At 51.8% G+C, this 25,131-nt stretch overlaps 1 protein-coding gene across 4 annotated transcripts in view; it reads right to left on the reverse strand.

The window, feature by feature from the left end:
• Window positions 1–25,131, reverse strand: part of PSTPIP2 (proline-serine-threonine phosphatase interacting protein 2) — a 134,330-nt gene that overhangs the window by 75,975 nt on the left and 33,224 nt on the right. For 2 of the 4 annotated variants that reach the window (XM_063958376.1, XM_063958392.1), the window contains exon 2: window positions 4,871–4,971. In XM_063958376.1, coding sequence (XP_063814446.1) covers window positions 4,871–4,923 — 53 coding nt within the window. In that variant the 5' untranslated portion in view covers window positions 4,924–4,971. Of the gene's footprint in view, window positions 1–4,870; window positions 4,972–12,538; window positions 12,558–19,601; window positions 19,698–25,131 lie in introns of those variants that run through there. The other 2 variants (XM_063958367.1, XM_063958385.1) reach the window with 2 other exon arrangements.

The following is a 25,131-nucleotide window of genomic DNA, read 5'->3' on the forward strand; positions in this document are numbered from 1 at the left end:
GGGGCGGTTTAGCCTCATCGGGATCTAGATTCGCAGAATTTCTAGACGGTATGCAGTGGGTAGACGTCTGGAGAATTCGGAATCCTGGCCTCAGGCAATACTCCTGTTATTCGGGTACACATGGCTCTTTTTCTAGGATCGACCTGGCCCTGGTCTCGCCTGGGCTTTTGCCTGGCGTGACGGATGTCCGTTACGAGGCACGGGGGGTGTCAGATCACTCGCCCCTGGTGCTCTCAATAAATGGGGAATGTCAGAGGGGACAGTCATACTGGCGGCTACACCCTTCCTGGCTGGCCCAGCTGGGCGAATGCCCGGAGTTGGTGTCCACATGGGAGGGATTTTTTGCAGATAACGTGGGATCGGCCCGGGCCCCGGTTGTATGGGACGCGTTCAAGGCATATTTACGAGGTACAATGATCGGCAAAATTGCAGCCTGCAAGGTGGCTAGAAGGGCGACGGAAAGACAGCTTGAGACTGAGTGTAGGGATCTGGAGATGCGTTACCTGACAGAGGGTACTCCTGAGCTGAAGGCCCGCTGGCTTGTGGCTCAGGAGGCCTGGCTGGCCCACCTTTCAGATATAAATGCACGTTCCCTTTTGTTTAGGGCTACTAACATATATATGCAGGCGGACAGACCAGGTAGCCTGATGGCCCACTTAGTGCACTATGATAGACCTGGGACCACGATAGCGCAAATGCTCGACCCAGGCGGCTTCACGGTGGATGCCACCCCCGACATCGCTCAGATGTTCCTCGGCTACTTCAGAGAAATTTACGACAGTAGACTGACATGCTCCACGGAGGAAATAGACCTGTACCTGATAAACATTCCCCTTTCTAAACTCTCCCATGAGGCCAGGGACGCACTGGACGCACCTCTGACCCTGGAAGAGGTGGTGTCGGCGGTGGAGGTGTCTCCTAGAGGTAAATCCCCGGGTAGTGACGGTATTCCCACGGAACTATATAAACAGTATATAGAATTCTTTGGTCCCCAGCTGCTTGACACGTACGTTAAAATGAGTGTCACTGACAGCCTTCCTCCCTCGATGTCCGAGGCGATCCTTATAATGCTTCCAAAGCCTGGTAAGGACCCCATGTTGTTGGACTCCTACAGGCCGATCTCCCTCATCCCCACTGACGCCAAGATCCTGGCGAAAATTCTCGCGGTCCGTCTCAACCTAGTAATTGAATCCATAATTCATCCGGATCAAACCGGCTTCATGCCTGGGAAATCCACATCCATTAACTTGCGCAGGCTATACACCATTTTGCAGGCCCCCCGCGACTTCCCCTCGGACGCGGCTGTAGTCTCGCTGGATGCAGCCAAGGCATTCGACAGCGTTGAATGGCCTTACCTGTGGGGAGTCATGAGGAGCATGGGCTTCGGCCCAAACTTTATTCAGTGGATTAAATTGCTATACCAGAATCCACGCGCCAGGGTCTTGGTGAACGGCTACATCTCCTCCTCCTTCCCTTTGACACGGGGCACCAGACAAGGATGCCCCCTCTCTCCTGCTCTGTTTGCCATAGCCATAGAGCCACTCGCTTGCCTGATCAGATCGCACCCGGACATCGAGGGAATAGGTACCGGCCCCTGTACTGACAAGATAGCCCTTTATGCGGATGACCTGTTGCTATTCCTTCAAGACTACGCAGTAGAGATGCCCACTGTGCTGCGGGTCATCGAGACATTCGGTGGGTATTCGGGTCTCCGCATAAATTGGACTAAATCATTTATTATGCCCATTATAGGCTCCCTCCCTAAGGTTCCGAAAATATCTCTGCCACTGTGCTGGACAGTTCAGTTCAAGTACCTCGGAATTCTAATTACAAACGACCCATCAGACTTTGTGCCCTTAAACCTCGACCCCCTAGTACAAACAGTAGTGCGCAAATCTAGAGCCTGGGGTAAGTTACCACTGACAATGACGGGCAGGGTCGGCCTTATTAAAATGGTAGTCCTGCCTAAACTATTGTATGTTCTACTACAGTCCCCTGTATTCATTTTTCCAGCCTTCTTCAGGAAATTAAATAGCGTCCTGTCCTCCTTTGTATGGGCCAATAAAAGAGCTAGAATTAAATTAACCACCCTCACCAGACAGAAAAGGGACGGCGGTCTGGCCTTGCCTCACTTCCAACTATATTACTATGCTGCTCAGCTATCACATATCAGTATGTGGCTTCGGGAGGGGGGGGGGGCTGGGCTGGAACGGGCGTTCCTTCAGTGCTACTACCCAGACCTTTCCCCGGCACAGGTCTTGGTGGGGGAAAACCCTTCCAGATCTTTACCTCCTATTGTCTTTCAGGCGATGAGAATATGGCTAGCACTGAGGGGCCTGCTCGGGTATGAAGGCATGGACCCTGACACCCCCCTATGGCACTCCACAATGCTTAATGAGCTGAGGTCCCTAGAGGGCGGGGAGGTATGGGCTCCGTATTCGATAGACTCACTGTCCCAATTATATAGTGGCGGTTCATTGAAATCATTTCAACAATTAAAGGAGGAGTTTGGACTTCCGAACTCTCACTTCTACAGATTTTTACAGCTCAGGCACGCCTTGCAGGCGCAATTTGGAGACTCCCCCCCGGCGCTCCTCCCATTTCCCATCAAAACATTCCTACAATCTTTGGGTCGAGTCAAGGTGATCTCCTTCACTTACTCATACCTCCTCCAAACAATACACGCAGACCCGCTCTCGAATCTTCGGGCGAACTGGGAGCGTGACTTGGGTCCCATAGACGGGGAAGACTGGGAGGGTGCTTTGGGCAATCCGAGTCAGGTCACCAAATCGCTACGGTTTCAGCAGATTCAGTTTTTCATTCTGCATAGGTCATACATGACACCGAGCAGGCTGGCCAGATTCAGGTCTGATAATGTTGATGTTTGTCCCAAGTGCAGGGCTGCCGGAGGCACATTCTGGCACCTCATATGGGAATGCCCGTCGCTACAGGTGTTCTGGGCTGGGGTCAGGTCGATTTTGGAACACACAGGAACACAGAGGGGAATGCTGACTCCGAGATTTTGCATTCTGGGGGTGGGTGACTCGAGTTCTGGGTCCAGATGGGAAAGCATGTATGCCCGCAGCGTATGCGCACTTGCAAAAGTGTGCATCGCGCGGACATGGATGGCCCCCAGCCCTCCCACAATACCTGCTCTTAAAAGTTTGATCAATGATACCCTATTAAAAGAACGATATGTATATATGAAATATAATGCCCTTACCAGATACGAGAAGATTTGGTCTCCTTGGATCACTTCCACATACTCCTCCCTTGCCCTTCAAATGTAGCGGGCACTGGCCATTGATGCAGAAGCGCTGTTTGGGCCCCGGGGCGTTGGGCCGAACCCTTTACCTCTCCTAACGCAGTTGCTTAGGTGGTTAGCTGTCGCACCACACCACGCACACATCAGGTTGACTAGGCTTGAGTTTGTTTAGAGGGTTAGTTTGGGGGTAGTGGGGTTGTGGGCTATATACGGCTCAATAGACGGGGTAATTACACATAAGGTGGGGGGAGAAAATCTAAAAAATGTTAAGTATGTGAATCATAACTTGGATACAGACTACATACAATATGCATATTGCGTGAAGGCCGCACGGAAATGGTGATGTGGGGAATAGTATTCATGCATGTATAATACCATAAAGCTGATATGAATGACTGAATAATGTGATTATCCAATATGACCAGAAATGTATCCTGAAATGTCTGTATCTTTAACTTTTGTGGTGAATAAAAATTACTCTATTTAAAAAAAAAAAAACTGCTAGCGAGCGAACAACTCGGAATAACCACCTGTGTATCTATCAGCCGGATACCAAAAACCAGTCCCTCCCTGGTAGTGACAAAGTATCTGATACCAGGTCCATTGGGGATTCACTACGATCCAATGGAGAAATGGAGGAGGAGAGTCGGTGAGCTTGGCAGGAGACACCCTCAGTAACAAATAACTTTTCCCTACCTGTAATATTTTACTTGTTTTTATTTATTTTACATTAGGGAGAATTTGGACGGTTTCATGGGTTCTTACACTGGGGCAGATGTATTAACCTGGAGAAGGGATAAAGAAGTGATAAAGCAGTGATAAGCGCAGGGTGATAACGCACCAGCCAATCGTTACAGATTTGAAAAATGACAGTTAGGAGCTGATTGGCTGGTGCGTTATCACCATTCACTTATCACTGCTTTATCACTTCTCCAGGCTTAATACATTTGCCCCACTGTCAGTAAAGTGATTCTGTAAGAATGGGGTATTATTGCACAGCTGCGTCCAAGATCCAGTTTGCAGCTAGCTCTTCCCTGGGATGTCCCTCTGCTGGGGGGGAAGTTCTAGTGACATCACTACAGTGACATCACAGGATTTCCTCATGAAATGAGGAAAGCAGAACATTCCTGTACACCTGTCGTGTGGCCGCGTGGCAGGATCCCTGACAGACAGCTGGGTGTATGGTGAAAGCTCTCAGGTGTCATTTTCCAGCTTACTGAGTGGTACAAATAGTATTTTACTTCTACATGGTAGTTTGTAGACCAGGCATGCCCAAACTGCGGCCCTCCAGCTGTTGGAAAACTACATATCCCAGCATGCCCTGACACAGTTTTGCTGTCAGAGAAAGCTAAAGCGGTGTCAGGGCATGCTGGGATGTGTAGTTTTGACAGCTGGAGGGCCGCAGTTTGGACATGCCTGTTCTAGACTATACTAGGTCAGGGAACACATTTAGGATACAGTTATCATATGCATTTGCCATTTCTATACTTTTTAGTATATTGCATACTAAGAATCCCTGGTCTACCGTTGTGATAGCTCCCATGTAAGACCCGCGCCCTCCGCCTTGCTGGGGAGCTTCGGCGATCAGCCCTGTGTTGTACCCACCTCTCCTTCAGGAAATCTTCAAACTCCTTGCAGTTCTTCCGCCCTTCATTCATGTGCAGGAGGAGGCACTCATAGCCAGCGGTGCTTGTGATGTCCTCGCTCTGCAGATGACAGGACAGAGTATCAGCGTCAAGACTCATTTACTACTGAGCAAAAGTGCAAATCCGCAGCACAAAGGCGCAAAACGCTACTGAGATCCACATGACCAAACATGGCAGCATCCGTACGAGTCTGCCAAATGTTGTACTTACAGTATCTATGGAAGTCTACGGTCAGATAAGGCCACATAGATTAGGCACTTTCTTCTGACATACACTTATATAATACAGTAGTCTACATTGATTATATACTAGCTGAACACCCGTGCTTTGCTATGGAATTGACATAATAAGGCCAATTTTTGTCAGGCCGCACCTCAGGCCTTCCCCGTATTGATGCTGTCAAAATGCTGGCACTAGGGAGAATAATCCGCTTCCTCCTCTACCCCGTCCCGCCTCTGATGTTACCCTGCTCAGTGCTGTAACTGCTGGTGCTGAGGAGAATAATCCGCCTCCTTCTCTGCCCCGTCCCGCCTCTGATGCTGCCCTGCTCAGTGCTGTAACTGCTGGTGCTGAGGAGAATAATCCGCCTCCTTCTCTGCCCCGTCCCGCCTCTGATGTTACCCTGCTCAGTGCTGTAACTGCTGGTGCTGAGGAGAATAATCCGCCTCCTTCTCTGCCCCGTCCCGCCTCTGATGTTACCCTGCTCAGTGCTGTAACTGCTGGCGCTGAGGAGAATAATCCGCCTCCTTCTCTGCCCCGTCCTGCCTCTGATGCTGCCCTGCTCAGTGCTGTAACTGCTGGTGCTGAGGATAATAATCCGCCTCCTTCTCTGCCCCGTCCCGCCTCTGATGCTGCCCTGCTCAGTGCTGTAACTGCTGGTGCTGAGGAGAATAATCCGCCTCCTTCTCTGCCCCGTCCCGCCTCTGATGCTGCCCTGCTCAGTGCTGTAACTGCTGGTACTGAGGAGAATAATCCGCCTCCTTCTCTGCCCCGTCCCGCCTCTGATGCTGCCCTGCTCAGTGCTGTAACTGCTGGTGCTGAGGAGAATAATCCGCCTCCTTCTCTGCCCCGTCCCACCTCTGATGCTGCCCTGCTCAGTGCTGTAACTGCTGGTGCTGAGGAGAATAATCCGCCTCCTTCTCTGCCCCGTCCTGCCTCTGATGCTGCCCTGCTCAGTGCTGTAACTGCTGGTGCTGAGGAGAATAATCCGCCTCCTTCTCTGCCCCGTCCCGCCTCTGATGTTACCCTGCTCAGTGCAGTAACTGCTGGTGCTGAGGAGAATAATCCCCCTCCTTCTCTGCCCCGTCCTGCCTCTGATGCTGCCCTGCTCAGTGCTGTAACTGCTGGTGCTGAGGAGAATAATCTGCCTCCTTCTCTGCGCCGTCCCGCCTCTGATGCTGCCCTGCTCAGTGCTGTAACTGCTGGTGCTGAGAATAATCCGCCTCCTTCTCTGCCCCGTCTCGCCTCTGATGCTGCCCTGCTCAGTGCTGTAACTGCTGGTGCTGAGGAGAATAATCCTCCTCCTTCTCTGCCCCGTCCCGCCTCTGATGCTGCCCTGCTCAGTGCTGTAACTGCTGGTGCTGAGGAGAATAATCTGCCTCCTTCTCTGCCCCGTCCCACCTCTGATACTGCCCTGCACAGTGCTGTACATGCTGGTGCTGAGGAGAATAATCCGCCTCCTTCTCTGCCCCGTCCTGCCTCTGATGCTGCCCTGCTCAGTGCTGTAACTGCTGGTGGTGAGGAGAATAATCCTCCTCCTTCTCTGCCCCGTCCTGCCTCTGATGCTGCCCTGCTCAGTGCTGTAACTGCTGGTGCTGAGGAGAATAATCCGCCTCCTTCTCTGCCCCGTCCAGCCTCTGATGCTGCCCTGCTCAGTGCTGTAACTGCTGGTGGTGAGGAGAATAATCCGCCTCCTTCTCTGCCCCGTCCCGACTCTGATGCTGCCCTGCTCAGTGCTGTAACTGCTGGTGGTGAGGAGAATAATCCGCCTCCTTCTCTGCCCCGTCTCGCCTCTGATGCTGCCCTGCTCAGTGCTGTAACTGCTGGTGCTGAGGAGAATAATCCGCCTCCTTCTCTGCCCCGTCCCACCTCTGATGCTGCCCTGCTCAGTGCTGTACATGCTGGTGAGGAGAATAATCCGCCTCCTTCTCTGCCCCGTCCTGCCTCTGATGCTGCCCTGCTCAGTGCTGTAAATGCTGGCGCTGAGGAGAATAAGCCGCCTCCTTCTCTGCCCCATCCTGCCTCTGATGCTGCCCTGCTCAGTGCTGTAACTGCTGGTGCTGAGGAGAATAATCCACCTCCTTCTCTGCCCCGTCCCACCTCTGATGCTGCCCTGCTCAGTGCTGTACATGCTGGTGCTGAGGAGAATAATCCACCTCCTTCTCTGCCCCGTCCCGCCTCTGATGCTGCACTGCTCAGAGCTGTAACTGCTGGTGCTGAGGAGAATAATCCACCTCCTTCTCTGCCCTGTCCCACCTCTGATGCTGCCCTGCTCAGTGCTGTACATGCTGGTGCTGAGGATTAATCCGCCTCCTTCTCTGCCCCGTCCCACCTCTGATGCTGCCCTGCTCAGTGCTGTACATGCTGGTGCTGAGGATTATAATCCGCCTCCTTCTCTGCCCCGTCCCGCCTCTGATGCTGCCCTGCTCAGTGCTGTAAATGCTGGTGCTGAGGAGAATAATCCGCCTCCTTCTCTGCCCCGTCCTGCCTCTGATGCTGCCCTGCTCAGTGCTGTAACTGCTGGTGGTGAGGAGAATAATCCTCCTCCTTCTCTGCCCTGTCCTGCCTCTGATGCTGCCCTGCTCAGTGCTGTAACTGCTGGTGCTGAGGAGAATAATCCGCCTCCTTCTCTGCCCCGTCCTGCCTCTGATGCTGCCCTGCTCAGTGCTGTAACTGCTGGTGGTGAGGAGAATAATCCTCCTCCTTCTCTGCCCCGTCCTGCCTCTGATGCTGCCCTGCTCAGTGCTGTAACTGCTGGTGCTGAGGAGAATAATCCGCCTCCTTCTCTGCCCCGTCCCGACTCTGATGCTGCCCTGCTCAGTGCTGTAACTGCTGGTGCTGAGGAGAATAATCCGCCTCCTTCTCTGCCCCGTCCCACCTCTGATGCTGCCCTGCTCAGTGCTGTAACTGCTGGTGCTGAGGAGAATAATCCGCCTCCTTCTCTGCCCCGTCCTGCCTCTGATGCTGCCCTGCTCAGTGCTGTACATGCTGGTGAGGAGAATAATCCGCCTCCTTCTCTGCCCCGACCCACCTCTGATGCTGCCCTGCTCAGTGCTGTACATGCTGGTGAGGAGAATAATCCGCCTCCTTCTCTGCCCCGTCCTGCCTCTGATGCTGCCCTGCTCAGTGCTGTAAATGCTGGTGCTGAGGAGAATAATCCACCTCCTTCTCTGCCCCGTCCCACCTCTGATGCTGCCCTGCTCAGTGCTGTAAATGCTGGCGCTGAGGAGAATAATCCGCCTCCTTCTCTGCCCCATCCTGCCTCTGATGCTGCCCTGCTCAGTGCTGTAACTGCTGGTGCTGAGGAGAATAATCCACCTCCTTCTCTGCCCCGTCCCACCTCTGATGCTGCCCTGCTCAGTGCTGTACATGCTGGTGCTGAGGAGAATAATCCACCTCCTTCTCTGCCCCGTCCCGCCTCTGATACTGCCCTGCTCAGTGCTGTAACTGCTGGTGCTGAGGAGAATAATCCGCCTCCTTCTCTGCCCCGTCCCGCCTCTGATGTTACCCTGCTCAGTGCTGTAACTGCTGGTGCTGAGGAGAATAATCCGCCTCCTTCTCTACCCCGTCCCGCCTCTGATGCTCCCCTGCTCAGTGCTGTAACTGCTGGTGCTGAGGAGAATAATCTGTCTCCTTCTCTGCCCCGTCCCGCCTCTGATGCTGCCCTGCTCAGTGCTGTAACTGCTGGTGCTGAGGAGAATAATCCGCCTCCTTCTCTGCCCCGTCCCACCTCTGATGCTGCCCTGCTCAGTGCTGTACATGCTGGTGAGGAGAATAATCCGCCTCCTTCTCTGCCCCGTCCTGCCTCTGATGCTGCCCTGCTCAGTGCTGTAAATGCTGGCGCTGAGGAGAATAATCCGCCTCCTTCTCTGCCCCATCCTGCCTCTGATGCTGCCCTGCTCAGTGCTGTAACTGCTGGTGCTGAGGAGAATAATCAGCCTCCTTCTCTGCCCCGTCCCACCTCTGATGCTGCCCTGCTCAGTGCTGTAAATGCTGGTGCTGAGGAGAATAATCCGCCTCCTTCTCTGCCCTGTCCTGCCTCCGATGCTGCTCTGCACAGTGCTGGAACTGCTGGTGCTGAGGAGAATAATCCGCCTCCTTCTCTGCCCCGTCCCGTCTCTAATGCTGCCCTGTTCAGTGCTGTACATGCTGGTGCTGAGGAGGATAATCCGCGTCCTTCTCTGCCCCGTCCCACCTCTGATGCTGCCCTGCTGAGTGCTGTACATGCTGGTGAGGAGAATAATCCGCCTCCTTCTCTGCCCCGTCCTGCCTCTGATGCTGCCCTGCTCAGTGCTGTAAATGCTGGCGCTGAGGAGAATAAGCCGCCTCCTTCTCTGCCCCATCCTGCCTCTGATGCTGCCCTGCTCAGTGCTGTAACTGCTGGTGCTGAGGAGAATAATCCACCTCCTTCTCTGCCCCGTCCCACCTCTGATGCTGCCCTGCTCAGTGCTGTACATGCTGGTGCTGAGGAGAATAATCCACCTCCTTCTCTGCCCCGTCCCGCCTCTGATGCTGCACTGCTCAGAGCTGTAACTGCTGGTGCTGAGGAGAATAATCCGCCTCCTTCTCTGCCCTGTCCCACCTCTGATGCTGCCCTGCTCAGTGCTGTACATGCTGGTGCTGAGGATTAATCCGCCTCCTTCTCTGCCCCGTCCCGCCTCTGATGCTGCCCTGCTCAGTGCTGTACATGCTGGTGCTGAGGATTATAATCCGCCTCCTTCTCTGCCCCGTCCCGCCTCTGATGCTGCCCTGCTCAGTGCTGTAAATGCTGGTGCTGAGGAGAATAATCCGCCTCCTTCTCTGCCCCGTCCTGCCTCTGATGCTGCCCTGCTCAGTGCTGTAACTGCTGGTGGTGAGGAGAATAATCCTCCTCCTTCTCTGCCCTGTCCTGCCTCTGATGCTGCCCTGCTCAGTGCTGTAACTGCTGGTGCTGAGGAGAATAATCCGCCTCCTTCTCTGCCCCGTCCTGCCTCTGATGCTGCCCTGCTCAGTGCTGTAACTGCTGGTGGTGAGGAGAATAATCCTCCTCCTTCTCTGCCCCGTCCTGCCTCTGATGCTGCCCTGCTCAGTGCTGTAACTGCTGGTGCTGAGGAGAATAATCCGCCTCCTTCTCTGCCCCGTCCCGACTCTGATGCTGCCCTGCTCAGTGCTGTAACTGCTGGTGCTGAGGAGAATAATCCGCCTCCTTCTCTGCCCCGTCCTGCCTCTGATGCTGCCCTGCTCAGTGCTGTACATGCTGGTGAGGAGAATAATCCGCCTCCTTCTCTGCCCCGACCCACCTCTGATGCTGCCCTGCTCAGTGCTGTACATGCTGGTGAGGAGAATAATCCGCCTCCTTCTCTGCCCCGTCCTGCCTCTGATGCTGCCCTGTTCAGTGCTGTAAATGCTGGTGCTGAGGAGAATAATCCACCTCCTTCTCTGCCCCGTCCCACCTCTGATGCTGCCCTGCTCAGTGCTGTAAATGCTGGCGCTGAGGAGAATAATCCGCCTCCTTCTCTGCCCCATCCTGCCTCTGATGCTGCCCTGCTCAGTGCTGTAACTGCTGGTGCTGAGGAGAATAATCCACCTCCTTCTCTGCCCCGTCCCACCTCTGATGCTGCCCTGCTCAGTGCTGTACATGCTGGTGCTGAGGAGAATAATCCACCTCCTTCTCTGCCCCGTCCCGCCTCTGATACTGCCCTGCTCAGTGCTGTAACTGCTGGTGCTGAGGAGAATAATCCGCCTCCTTCTCTGCCCCGTCCCGCCTCTGATGTTACCCTGCTCAGTGCTGTAACTGCTGGTGCTGAGGAGAATAATCCGCCTCCTTCTCTACCCCGTCCCGCCTCTGATGCTCCCCTGCTCAGTGCTGTAACTGCTGGTGCTGAGGAGAATAATCTGTCTCCTTCTCTGCCCCGTCCCGCCTCTGATGCTGCCCTGCTCAGTGCTGTAACTGCTGGTGCTGAGGAGAATAATCCGCCTCCTTCTCTGCCCCGTCCCACCTCTGATGCTGCCCTGCTCAGTGCTGTACATGCTGGTGAGGAGAATAATCCGCCTCCTTCTCTGCCCCGTCCTGCCTCTGATGCTGCCCTGCTCAGTGCTGTAAATGCTGGCGCTGAGGAGAATAATCCGCCTCCTTCTCTGCCCCATCCTGCCTCTGATGCTGCCCTGCTCAGTGCTGTAACTGCTGGTGCTGAGGAGAATAATCAGCCTCCTTCTCTGCCCCGTCCCACCTCTGATGCTGCCCTGCTCAGTGCTGTAAATGCTGGTGCTGAGGAGAATAATCCGCCTCCTTCTCTGCCCTGTCCTGCCTCCGATGCTGCTCTGCACAGTGCTGGAACTGCTGGTGCTGAGGAGAATAATCCGCCTCCTTCTCTGCCCCGTCCCGTCTCTAATGCTGCCCTGTTCAGTGCTGTACATGCTGGTGCTGAGGAGGATAATCCGCGTCCTTCTCTGCCCCGTCCCGTCTCTGATGCTGCCCTGCTCAGTGCTGTACATGCTGGGACAACAGGCCAAGCTCCGCCCGCTGTATGTTACATATGTTGGGTTTGCAGGCTATGTTAAAGGGCCCCAGGTCTCCTTGCTTAGCTTTGACACTGAAGTATGCCCCTGCCCCAAAGCCAAATTAAGGAAGTTGGGGGGGGGGGGGGGGGAAATATAGGGGCTACGTTACCCCGGGCCCTCCTGTCTCAGGGGCCCGCCGTGCTTACCGTCCTGCACTCCGTCTCCAGTGCTTTTGCTGGTATGCACTGGAGTCCCAGCGGTGAATCGTGTGCAGGTTCCAGCCACACACAGGATCGGAGGTACAGTACTCTAACACTCTGGGAAGCCGCGCCTCCCAGCCAACCCCTTCTCACTGTCAGCTGCAGAGGGGTGGCTCTCGGCTAGATATTAGCTCCGCTCCCCCGGGTCCGTCTCTGTGTCTCTGGGGCTGCGGCGTACACAAACCCATCTGACACCACAGCACATCGCTGTACAGCTCCCTTCTCTGCCGGCTTACCTCAGAACACTGAGAACGGTGGGTCCTGCGGGTCATTAGGGGGCATCTGTCCATCCATCTGTACTTTTATAGCCTGTGGGGGCCCCTTTGTTCTAAGTGAATCCAGCCCCCTGGAGCCTTAATCCGGCTCTGCTATGCCCCTAACCATGTGTGCATCTGCCTTTACCTGTATGCCTATGCCCCTACCCGTATGACTCTGCCCCTACCCGTGGGTGCCTCTGCCCCTACCCGTGGGTGCCTCTGTGTAAATTGCTCCAGGCATTCCAGACTAGGGGTGTCTTACCCCCACAGTATGTTTTTCCAGAGTGTAAGTCATATGTGTACCAAGTTTGGTGTAAATTGCTCCAGGCATTCCAGAGTTATGTATATAATATTCTATTTAGTGCGCAAAAAGCATTTATAAGTTGCTGATGGTGGATTGTGAAAATTCACCTCAAGTCACTGACTTGTATCCATAACATGCCAAGTTAGAAGTATAATGTATAGACCTATGGAAGTTTTATAGGCGTGGAGCTCCCATTTCTTAGGGGGATGTAGTTAAAATGCCGCCAGGATCCCTAATGGTCGAAATACCAACATCGGAATTCCGAACGACGACATAAGGCCGGTGTCAAAATCTCGGAGCTCAGGATCACAGCATCAAAATACCGATGCCCGGAATCCCGATCGTTCTTCTTGCATAATGCGGTCGCGTCCTGCCGTGGAAGGGGGGGGGGGAGAGAGAGTTAGGGTTAGGCATTAGAAGGGTACAAGGGGGGTTAGGGTTAAGGTGCAGGAACGGGAAGGTTATGGTTAGGTACCAGGGGAGTTTAGGGTTAGGCACCAAGCGGGGAGGGTTAGGGTACTTTTGGAGGGGCTGTCTGGATTCTGATGGCCGGGACGCTGCTGTTGGGACAGAGCAACATTCAGCAACCCATCAACAAAACCTGTGATTGCAGAACTCATTTAATAACACTAGTAACAAACACTTATATGGCACCAGCGTATTGCGCGGCACTTACAGCTTACATCAAAACAGTAATAGAACAGTAATAAAACGAGATCGGGAAATAACAGACAGAGGTTAGAGGGCCCTGCTCGCACACTTACACTCTATACAACTAAAGTAACATACTGTATATTTCACCAATTTGCAAAGTGGAAGTGTTCAATATCAACTAATATCTATATAATCATTTCAGAAGGTTTGTTCCATCTCCGTCTCCTACATGAGCACGCAGTGGACGCCTGGGCTACAAACATGTGCACATCTAGTTACATTGATAAGGAGAACCTAATTAAACAACACACCTGGATGTACTTTTCCATTCATGTATAGATCAAGAGGATCCAACAATTAAGTTTCTTTGTTGGAGAAAGTATGTGAACCTCTAGGATTCAGTAACTGTCGTGACCCATTTCAGCAGCATTCAATGACTGCCAGGGCTGGCTCCAGGCCTACTAGCATCCTGAGCAAGAAAATTTAAAAGCGCTTCCCCCCCCCCCCCCCATGCGCACGCCGAAGGCGCGCGCATTCCTGGAAGTGGCCGTGGCCTCTGGAAAAGTCGGCGTGGCCTCGTAACTTCATATCATCAAACTATAAATAAATATATTTTCACACCCCCTCTACGCACACAATTAGCAACCTTACACATAACAGCCACAGTAGTGTGGCATATTAAGGGGTAAATTTACTAAAGCTTCTAAAACAGAGAATTGGTGATTTTCCCCACAGCAACCAATCAGATGCCGTCTATCATTTCTCTATTGCCTTTTAGAAAATGATAGACAGCATCTGATTGGATGCTGTGGGCACCATCACCAAATCTCAGTTTTATACACTTTAGTAAATTTACCCCTAAGAGGACGGAGCCATTGTGAAGTCACTGTCCGGGCCACTTTTCTCTAGCTGGAGGGGAAAGGAGCAGACTCTGGTGCTGTGCCCGAGTCTACTGCACAAATCTCCAGGAAAATGGCTGCCGCACACATCACCAGGAAAATGGCCGCTGCTCCATTTTCCTTGGTGATTTGTGCATCGGGACTCCAAAGAGGCAAGTATTACAGAAAATGTGTGCAGGGTATCAGAGAAGAGCAGACGACAAGACATCATCTGGGACCCTGTAGTAGGGGGCATGGGAATGCCCTTCAAGAACCATATGCAGCAGCTTCCCCCAGCACCCTTTTGGGGGCCGGTTACACCTCCCCTGCACTCCCAGGCCTCCATAGAGACCATTCTTGGTGCAAAATATCATCCCATCTGCGTCCAGACGCCTCAAACATACACTCGTATCTGTTCCATGAGGTAACTGCTCAGAAGCGCCCATGTCATGGAGAGCTAGGTCCTCTCATGATCCGACTCATACGGAGCTCATTGCCACTGCGTACGCTTCATGTGACGCATGCGCAGGCCTCGCTCGCTGTATTTGATACATGCGCCATCTGCAGAACATCATGAGGTGCATTTGGTTACGCACTTGCGTTTGATTCTTTAGGACTAGACACAGAAAATAAAATACTGGATATTCAACAACAGGTTTGCCAGGAATGCCTGCAGGAACAGTTTGTGGAATTATGATTCTCTGATTGGAACAAGCGTTGGCGTCACCTATCACCTACAAAGATAAGAAGGGACTTCACATCGTATACATGAAATACAACAAGGAGCAACCACCAGCACATAACACAATAAGTGTTGTACAACTCACTATAATTAAAAGATAATAAATGAAAACAAATGGGTGTGGATTAATACATCGACAATATATATAGGTCGATAGTCATTAGATCGACACTTTAAAGTTGACATGCAATGGGTCAAAAGGTAGAAAGGTCAACAGGTCGACCTGAAAATGGTCGACACCTTTTTTTGTTGTTATTTTGTCCCCAATCTAGGATCTTTCCTGTTATCTGACCACCATCAGTACATACTTCTACCCTCGCGGGCTCATGGTTGTGTACTCAGACGCTCAATCGTTCACACCGGAGGGCATACTCAGATGCCTGGTGCAACTCATGGTGGCGTGCAAATACGCCACAGCCCATATTACAGTGTGTGCAGACGTCCTCAGTCCTTGCATATTCATGCGCACGGATGTACAGCAGGGGAAGGGCTTCCTATTGGCATCTGCATAAAGTCGTAGATGTAGCCACCACCAATAGATACAGCCGCTTCTGAATCAGGTCCTACAGCTACGTCCTTGTGGGATCCATCAGTGCCATAGGTTACAACTAGTCAGTTGTCTTCAGGAGAAGTTATTGAAGTCCCCCCTCTTCTAGTCAGTGACCAGTGGACAAATGCCAGGCAGGTATCTCTGGTTTTATTTTAAAATGGGCAGGATGTAGCAAACATTTTGTGGTCATATCTCCGAAAATGCAGTTTCAGTAGTACGGTCACTTACCGCATACTGTATGTACCAAGCTCCGGAATGCGATGTGGTTGGCAACACCATCTTACCCTGTAGAAGCCAACTGGAACCCACCCAGCACACCCCCACAGCGTGTGTATCACTCGATGCATGCACAGACGGACTCCCGGGTCCTAAACCCGGAAACCTTCTCTCGCTGAAGACCGCTCTTACCAGGAGAGCGGTCCTTGGGGATTTTCTTCAAGCATATGAGTAAACACCGTTATGCTGGCGATGAGTGGAGGATGCATCACAAATGCTTATTAGTTGGTGCTGGTCCACTGTAGAATAATACCAGGAAACAGGCAAAGCATGAATGTAATGTGTCCAGCAAAAGGCCCTACAATACCCAACAAGACTCACTAGATTTGCTCAGCCGGATGGCTTAGATTTCTCAAGCAAGATATACTGGACGTGCCCTGAGTAAGGCAGTATCCAACGAATGGGCTTCAGCAGATGTGGCAGAGGCCACTGATGGAAGAAGACGTGGAGGCCAGATATAGGGGGTTGTCAGGGACGTGAGGTAAAATTCTCAGGAGGCCCTGGTTAGTACCAGAGCCAGATTTACACACAATTTATGTGCCAAATGCTTCATGTGGGCATTCTACACAGATGCAGCAGTATATACATGCGGGCATTATACTCAGGTGCAGCAGTATATACATGTGGGCATTATATACAGGTGCAGCAGTATATACATGTGGGCATTATATACAGGTGCAGCAGTATATACATGTGGGCATTATATACAGGTGCAGCAGTATATACATGTGGCATTCTACACAGATGCAGCAGTATATACATGCGGGCATTATACTCAGGTGCAGCAGTATATACATGTGGGCATTATGCACAGGTGCAGCAGTGTATATATGTGTGCATTATGCACAGGTGCAGCAGTGTATATATGTGTGCATTATGCACAGGTGCAGCAGTGTATATATGTGTGCATTATGCACAGGAGCAGCAGTATATACATGTGGGTATTATGCACAGGAGCAGCAGTATATACATGTGGGCATTACACACAGGTGCAGCAGTATATACATGTGGGCATTACACACAGGTGCAGCAGTATATACATGTGGGCATTACACACAGGTGCAGCAGTATATACATGTGGGCATTACACACAGGTGCAGCAGTATATACATGTGGGCATTATACACAGGTGCAGCAGTATATACATGTGGGCATTATACACAGGTGCAGCAGTATATAGATGTGAGCATTATACACAGGTGCAGCAGTATATACATGTGAGCATTATACACAGGTGCAGCAGTATATACATGTGGGCATTATACACAGGTGCAGCAGTATATACATGTGGGCATTATACACAGGTGCAGCAGTATATACATGTGGGCATTATACACAGGTGCAGCAGTGTATACATGTGGGCATTATACACAGGTGCAGCAGTGTATACATGTGGACATTATACACAGGTGCAGCAGTATATACATGTGGGCATTATACACAGGTGCAGCAGTATATACATGTGGGCATTATACACAGGTGCAGCGGTATATACATGTGGGCATTATACACAGGTGCAGCAGTATATACATGTGGGCATTATACACAGGTGCAGCAGTATGTACATGTGGGCATTATACACAGGTGCAGCAGTATGTACATGTGGGCATTATACACAGGTGCAGCAGTATGTACATCTGGGCATTATACACAGGTGCAGCAGTATGTACATCTGGGCATTATACACAGGTGCAGCAGTATATACATGTGAGCATTATACACAGGTGCAGCAGTATATACATGTGGGCATTATACATAAAATTGGTGAGTTTTGAGCAGAGATGTGCGGAGACGGAAGGCAGGGGAGGGGGCACTGCCTCACCTGCCATAGACTTTTTACTCCAGAGATTTGACTATAAAAATGATTAGAATAATACAAGGAAGATATTTTTAACATATTCTTTGTATTTTGCATATACTTTATACAGTCAAAACAATGACACAAACGTCAGTATGACAGGAAAGGCTCTGCCTCACCTGCCACACCCCACCGCACATCACTGGGGGTTATTCAGATATGAACGCAGATGGCCGCATATGCAGCCAGATCTGTGGTCATCTCTGTCCATGCTGGGGCCGCCTCCCAATGAGTTAGCGGATCTAAGGTTGACCCCTGGCAGCAGAGCCTGGCTGCGCTATCAGAGGCCATTTTTTTTTTTTAAATCGGAGCGGCTGCGTGTGACGTCACGCAACCTCCCCTGAAAATGGTCCCAGCCCTCCCCCGTTCACCTCAAACCCCCACCCCGCTGTCAATCACATAGCGGTCATATCCATCGGGGATGCGATCGCAGTGTGCGAGTCCACGCACGCTACCTCCGGCAAACTGCGCTGCAACATCGGCAGGGTCTGAATGACCCCCATAGTTCCTTCTCATGGACTCGCAGGGTAGAAGGATAAGCACACTATGACAACAGGATATGAGATAGGGAACGGTCGCTGTGAAGTTAGGGAGCGTGGTTACTGTAGCAAGAAGATAATGACTGCAACCACTGGTACCTGCGGCTTGGAGATAATAGCTGTAAAGACTGAGAGTTTGTAAACCATGGCTTGAAGATGATGCCAAGACTGAGCGTTGGATAACTGTAACTTGAGGACAGTTAGGGCGGGATGTACTAACCTCTCCCGCTGCGGTATTAGGGTTAACTCTGCGCTCCCGGTGTTTACTCCTCGTTAGCTGTTTTCTTCCCACTGCCCGGCGCTCCCTGTAGTTTCCGCATCACACTAGCCATCACTGCCGTCCGCCTAATCACCGCCGCAGCCACTAATCTCTCCGTAGCGGCTGCTCAGCGCTGCGCTCCTCCCTTCAGTCAGTCGCGCATGCGCAGTAGTAGGAAGCAGAGACTACTGCACATGCGCGACTGACTGACAGGGGGAGCGCAGCGCTGAACAGCCGCTACGGAGAGATTAGTGGCCGCGGCGGTGATTAGGTGGACTGCAGTGACGGCTAGTGTGACGCGGAAACTACAGGGAGCGTTGGGGAGTGCCTGGCAGCGGGAAGAAAACAGATAACGAGGAGTAAACACTGAGAGCGCAGAGATAACCCTAATACCGAAGCAGGAGAGGTTCGTACACCCCGCCCTAACCGTGAAGACAGGACGCTAGATTACTATGACTTGGAGACGATTGTAAAGACTTTAAACTGAATGACTGTGACCAGGGCTGCCAAGAGAAATCCTGGGCCCCGGTACAACAACATCCTGGGCCCCCCTGGAGGAGGTGTGACCACAGCATGCTGGGGACATGGCCACACCTCTTTGGGGGGGGGGTGTCTAGCACATAAGAAGCACCCACTCACAGGAGCATAGCATGCCTCCCAGCCAGGGCAGTAAAGAGCATGGCTGGGCCCAGGTACTTTTCAGGGGGCATGGCCTAATCAAAGGAGGCGTGGACCTGGGCCCCTCCATCAGACCTGAGCCCAGGTAATTTGTACCCTCTCCTCCCCTCTCTCAGCACCACTGACTGGGTCTTCGAGACTGTAACTGTAGAGACAGGTTACTTGGTGACCAGGGGCGGATTGGCCATAGGGCTCACTAGGAAGATTCCTGGTAGGCTGACGTTTCCGTGGGGCCTGTTTTGCTATGACAGGCAGCCAATCAGCACTCTGCATTGTCCCCATTCATTCTGTTATTCCATCTCTGCAGTACAGCAACTCTGTCATCTAGTGATGCTGCCATGGCTACATATTACATATCCCACCCCCCTCACCAGACCTCAACCCCCTATATCAGACCGCACCCTCATTATGGCTGCTTCCATACATTTCCCGGGCTGGTTTTCCATCACAATCCGCCCCTGTTGGTGACTGGGACTTGGAGACCATAACTGTGAAGACTGGATTGCTGAGAGTCAAAGACAAGAACTAAGAAAATGGATACTTTGAAAATGTGACTAAAGAACTTGGACTATAAACTCTGGATACTTGGCGAACATAACTGAAAGACTTGAACTATGAACTCTGGATACTTGGAAAACGTGACTGAAAGACTTTGACTGCAAACTCTGGATACTTGGTCACTGAGTAGAAAGCCGGAGGAATCACCTACAGCGCCGGATAATCTAAGGTTTTCTACCTGGCAGCCGCAGGGGGTGGCGCCGATATCGAACTCGGAACCAGAGCGCAGAGGATAGATAATTCTGCAGGAGCACAGAGCTGAAGCACCTTCTCACAACATAAAGCATTGGCAGTGTTAGTTTGATTCAAATCCAACCCCTTTTAAAAGGGGAAGCACACTGGGATTGGCTGAGAACCCACAGAGAGCACTGCTATTGGTTACACTGCATGCATTGGTCTCCAACATGGCGGCTCCTATAACTGCAGACACACAAGGGAAAGGTGCTTTCCCTGCTGAGTCCCCAATTCCTGAGCTCCAGAGCATACACCAGCTGTCAGACACAGTGCAACCTCCTACCACGAGTGGGACTCGGCCACATGCCACCGCAACACTGCCATGACCTGAACAGGGAGACACCGTGACCCAGGACTGATGGTAAGACTCCGGACCCTGACAGCCCTGCAAGATATACAGGACGTGCCTTGCAAGATATCCTGGACGTGCCCTGCAAGATATACAGGACGTGCCTCGCAAGATATCCTGGACGTGCCCTGCAAGATATACTGGACGTGCCCTGCAAGATATACAGGACGTGCCCTGCAAGATATACTGGACGTGCCCTGCAAGATATACAGGACGTGCCCTGCAAGATATACAGGACGTGCCCTGCAAGATATACAGGACGTGCCCTGCAAGACATGCTGGACGTGCCCTGCAAGATATACAGGACGTGCCCTGCAAGATATGCTGGACGTGCCCTGCAAGATATACAGGACGGGCCCTGCAAGACATGCTGGACGTGCCCTGCAAGACATACAGGACGTGCCCTGCAAGATATACAGGACGTGCCCTGCAAGATAACATGATGTGTCTAGCAAAATGCACAGATTTTCCTGAATGTATTTCTTAGATGTATCTATCAAGATGTCCTTAATATGCCCAGAGATATTTATTTAGCTGTTCATACAGCGCACACATATTCCATAGTATAGTGCTATACAGAGAATATTTCAGTCACCCACGCCAGTCTCTACCCCAGCGGAGCTTACAATCTATATCCCCTATCACATGGATGCTCAGATACAAGGGTACCTACAGACAAGCACCCAGAGGAAACCCACATAAACACAGGAAGGACATGCAAACTCCACTCAGATGGGCAATGACCAGGAACTCAACACGTGACCTGCGTGCTGTGAAGAGGCAGGAATGCTAAACACTACGCCATCCATGCTGCTCCAATGGCTATCCCCAGTGAGAAACCTTAGATGTGACCAGTAGGATACTCTGCATGTGCCTCTTTGCTCTCTCCGGCAGAGACAGGCGCTGACACATGCCCAAATCAAAGCCTGTAGCGCTCCCATGTGACTATTATGGACATGTGACCATGCGCAGAACCCAGAGGCTCCTCCCCCGATCACCTTTCATGGAGGTGGGGGATACAGGACACCTATAAATAGATATCTGAGAGTAACTGCCACTGCCATCTGTATTCTCATAGAGGACACAGGTATCCAGGTATAGCCAAGATGCAGGCCCTATGCATGAGAATATAGCCGATGGACTAGTGGCACCACCGAGGCATGAGGCACAATAAATTAGAAATTAATTTTCCTACCTAATAAAAAAATAATACATATTTTGATGTGGCTGCGAATGACGCATATAACTTTTGGTTCCAGCAGCTCTGCACTGTGACGTGACAGGGGAATTACCCAATAGCCTGGGGTCAGATCCGCCCTGTGCCATGCTGGTAAGACGAGTTCTGTGGGTTGTCGCACTGATGAGAGGTATACCATTGTCCTGCCACAGTCATTCACTTACACCTTTTCTGCCTCATGCAGCTGCTGCCATATCCAAGGGGAAGATGTATCAAGCCTTGGAGAGAGAGAGATAAAGTGCAGAAGTTGCAACCCATTAGCTACAATCTGTCATTTACCTACTGCAGTTGACATCGACACTGCGTCCACCTCGTACTGTGGCGCTTTTTCTCCAAGGCTTGATGCAACTCACCCTTATACGAGCAAACCACAAATATACAGATATGTTAAGTACTGTGCTGTAACTCTGTAGCCAATCAGCTTTTAGCTCACATCTGATTGGCTGCTGATAAGGACAACACAGGTTTGCCTTTTTATGAAAAAATCTCTATGAGGAAATAATTTGGAACCAAATGTTGCAACTTTGATTCCTTTGTTCTAGTCCCTATGGAGAGAGGGCAGGCTCCTTGTTCTAGTCCCTATGGAGAGAGGGCAGGTTCCTTGTTCTAGTCCCTATGGAGAGAGAGCAGATTCCTTGTTCCAGTCCCTATGGAGAGAGGGCAGATTCCTTGTTCCAGTCCCTATGGAGAGAGGGCAGGTTCCTTGTTCCAGTCCCTATGGAGAGAGGGCAGGTTCCTTGTTCCAGTCCCTATGGAGAGAGGGCAGGTTCCTTGTTCCAGTCCCTATGGAGAGAGGGCAGGTTCCTTGTTCCAGTCCCTATGGAGAGAGGGCAGGTTCCTTGTTCTAGTCCCTACGGAGAGATGGCAGGTTCCTTGTTCCAGTCCCTATGGAGAGAGGGCAGGTTCCTTGTTCCAGTCCATATGGAGAGAGGTCAGGTTCCGTGTTCCAGTCCCTATGAAGAGAGGGCAGGTTCCTTGTTCAAGTCCCTATGGAGAGAGGGCAGGTTCCTTGTTCTAGTCCCTATGGAGAGAGGGCAGGTTCCTTGTTCTATTCCCTATGGAGAGAGGGCAGGTTCCTTGTTCTAGTCCCTATGGAGAGAGGGCAGGTTCCTTGTTCTATTCCCTATGGAGAGAGGGCAGGTTTTTTGTTCTAGTCCCTATGGAGAGAGGGCAGGTTCCTTGTTCTAGTCCCTATGGAGAGAGGGAAGGTTCTGTGTTCTAGTCACTATGGAGAGAGGGCAGATTCCTTGTTCTAGTCCCTATTGAGAGAGGGCAGGCTCCTTGTTCTAGTCCCTATGGAGAGAGAGCTGACTCCTTGTTCTAGTCGCTATGGAGAGAGGGCAGATTCCTTGTTCTAGTCCCTATGGAGAGAGGGCAGGCTCCTTGTTCTAGTCCCTATGGAGAGAGGGCAGGTTCCTTGTTCTAGTCCCTATGGAGAGAGGGCAGGTTCCTTGTTCTAGTCCTTATGGAGAGAGGGCAGGTTCCTTGTTCTAGTCCCTATGGAGAGAGGGCAGGTTCCTTGTTCTAGTCCTTATGGAGAGAGGGCAGGTTCCCTGTTCTAGTCCCTATGGAGAGAGGGCAGGTTCCTTGTTCTAGTCCCTATGGAGAGAGGGCAGGTTCCTTGTTCTAGTCCCTATGGAGAGAGGGCAGGCTCCTTGTTCTAGTCCCTATGGAGAGAGAGCTGACTCCTTGTTCTAGTCGCTATGGAGAGAGGGCAGATTCCTTGTTCTAGTCCCTATGGAGAGAGGGCAGGCTCCTTGTTCTAGTCCCTAAGGAGAGAGGGCAGGTTCCTTGTTCTAGTCCCTATGGAGAGAGGGCAGGTTCCTTGTTCTAGTCCCTATGGAGAGAGGGCAGGTTCCTTGTTCTAGTCCTTATGGAGAGAGGGCAGGTTCCTTGTTCTAGTCCCTATGGAGAGAGGGCAGGTTCCTTGTTCTAGTCCTTATGGAGAGAGGGCAGGTTCCCTGTTCTAGTCCCTATGGAGAGAGGGCAGGTTCATTGTTCTAGTCCCTATGGAGAGAGGGCAGGTTCCTTGTTCTAGTCCTTATGGAGAGAGGGCAGGTTCCTTGTTCTAGTCCTTATGGAGAGAGGGCAGGTTCCTTGTTCTAGTCCCTATGGAGAGAGGGCAGGTTCCTTGTTCTAGTCCGTATGGAGAGAGGGCAGGTTCCTTGTTCTAGTCCCTATGGAGAAAGGGCAGGCTCCTTGTTCTAGTCCCTATGGAGAGAGGGCAGGCTCCTTGTTCTAGTCCCTATGGAGAGAGGGTAGGTTCCTTGTTCTAGTCCCTATGGAGAGAGGGCAGGCTCCTTGTTCTAGTCCCTATGGAGAGAGAGCAGACTCCTTGTTCTAGTCCCTATGGAGAGAGGGCAGATTCCTTGTTCTAGTCCCTATGGAGAGAGGGCAGGCTCCTTGTTCTAGTCCCTATGGAGAGAGGGCAGGTTCCTTGTTCTAGTCCCTATGGAGAGAGGGCAGGTTCCTTGTTCTAGTCCTTATGGAGAGAGGGCAGGTTCCTTGTTCTAGTCCCTATGGAGAGAGGGCAGGTTCCTTGTTCTAGTCCCTATGGAGAGAGGGTAGGTTCATTGTTCTAGTCCCTATGGAGAGAGGGCAGGTTCCTTGTTCTAGTCCATATGGAGAGAGGGCAGGTTCCTTGTTCTAGTCCCTATGGAGAGAGGGCAGGCTCCTTGTTCTAGTCCCTATGGAGAGAGGGTAGGTTCGTTGTTCTAGTCCCTATGGAGAGAGGGCAGGTTCCTTGTTCTAGTCCGTATGGAGAGAGGGCAGGTTCCTTGTTCTAGTCCGTATGGAGAGAGGGCAGGTTCCTTGTTCTAGTCCCTATGGAGAGAGGGCAGGCTCCTTGTTCTAGTCCCTATGGAGAGAGGGCAGGCTCCTTGTTCTAGTCCCTATGGAGAGAGGGTAGGTTCCTTGTTCTAGTCCCTATGGAGAGAGGGCAGGTTCCTTGTTCTAGTCCCTATGGAGAGAGGGCAGGTTCCTTGTTCTAGTCCCTATGGAGAGAGGGCAGGCTCCTTGTTCTAGTCCCTATGGAGAGAGAGCAGGTTCCTTGTTCTAGTCCCTAAGGAGAGAGGGCAGGCTCCTTGTTCTAGTCCCTATGGAGAGAGGGCAGGTTCCTTGTTCTAGTCCGTATGGAGAGAGGGCAGGCTCCTTGTTCTAGTCCCTATGGAGAGAGGGCAGGTTCCTTGTTCTAGTCCGTATGGAGAGAGGGCAGGTTCCTTGTTCTAGTCCCTATGGAGAGAGGGCAGGTTCCTTGTTCTAGTCCCTATGGAGAGAGGGCAGGTTCCTTGTTCTAGTCCGTATGGAGAGAGGGCAGGTTCCTTGTTCTAGTCCGTATGGAGAGAGGGCAGGTTCCTTGTTCTAGTCCCTATGGAGAAAGGGCAGGCTCCTTGTTCTAGTCCCTATGGAGAGAGGGCAGGCTCCTTGTTCTAGTCCCTATGGAGAGAGGGTAGGTTCCTTGTTCTAGTCCCTATGGAGAGAGGGCAGGTTCCTTGTTCTAGTCCCTATGGAGAGAGGGCAGGTTCCTTGTTCTAGTCCCTATGGAGAGAGGGCAGGTTCCTTGTTCTAGTCCCTATGGAGAGAGGGCAGGCTCCTTGTTCTAGTCCCTATGGAGAGAGAGCAGGTTCCTTGTTCTAGTCCCTAAGGAGAGAGGGCAGGCTCCTTGTTCTAGTCCCTATGGAGAGAGGGCAGGCCTGCAGGAGACTGGGTAACTTACAGTTCATTTAGGCTCAGGTAGAAGAACAGTCAGTAAGGGTGTGACTGCAGCTTTAGCAGTGCATGCTATGGTGCCCAGATAACTTACCCTATCACCCTGCTCCTGTGTTTGGCGACTGCCCACAGTCTTCTTCCTCACATTCCGGAGCTTGGTAAATCCGTGCGTTTAGCAGC

The sequence above is a fragment of the Pseudophryne corroboree genome, chromosome 1 (genome assembly GCF_028390025.1).
Source record: "Pseudophryne corroboree isolate aPseCor3 chromosome 1, aPseCor3.hap2, whole genome shotgun sequence".
Lineage (NCBI taxonomy): Eukaryota > Metazoa > Chordata > Amphibia > Anura > Myobatrachidae > Pseudophryne > Pseudophryne corroboree.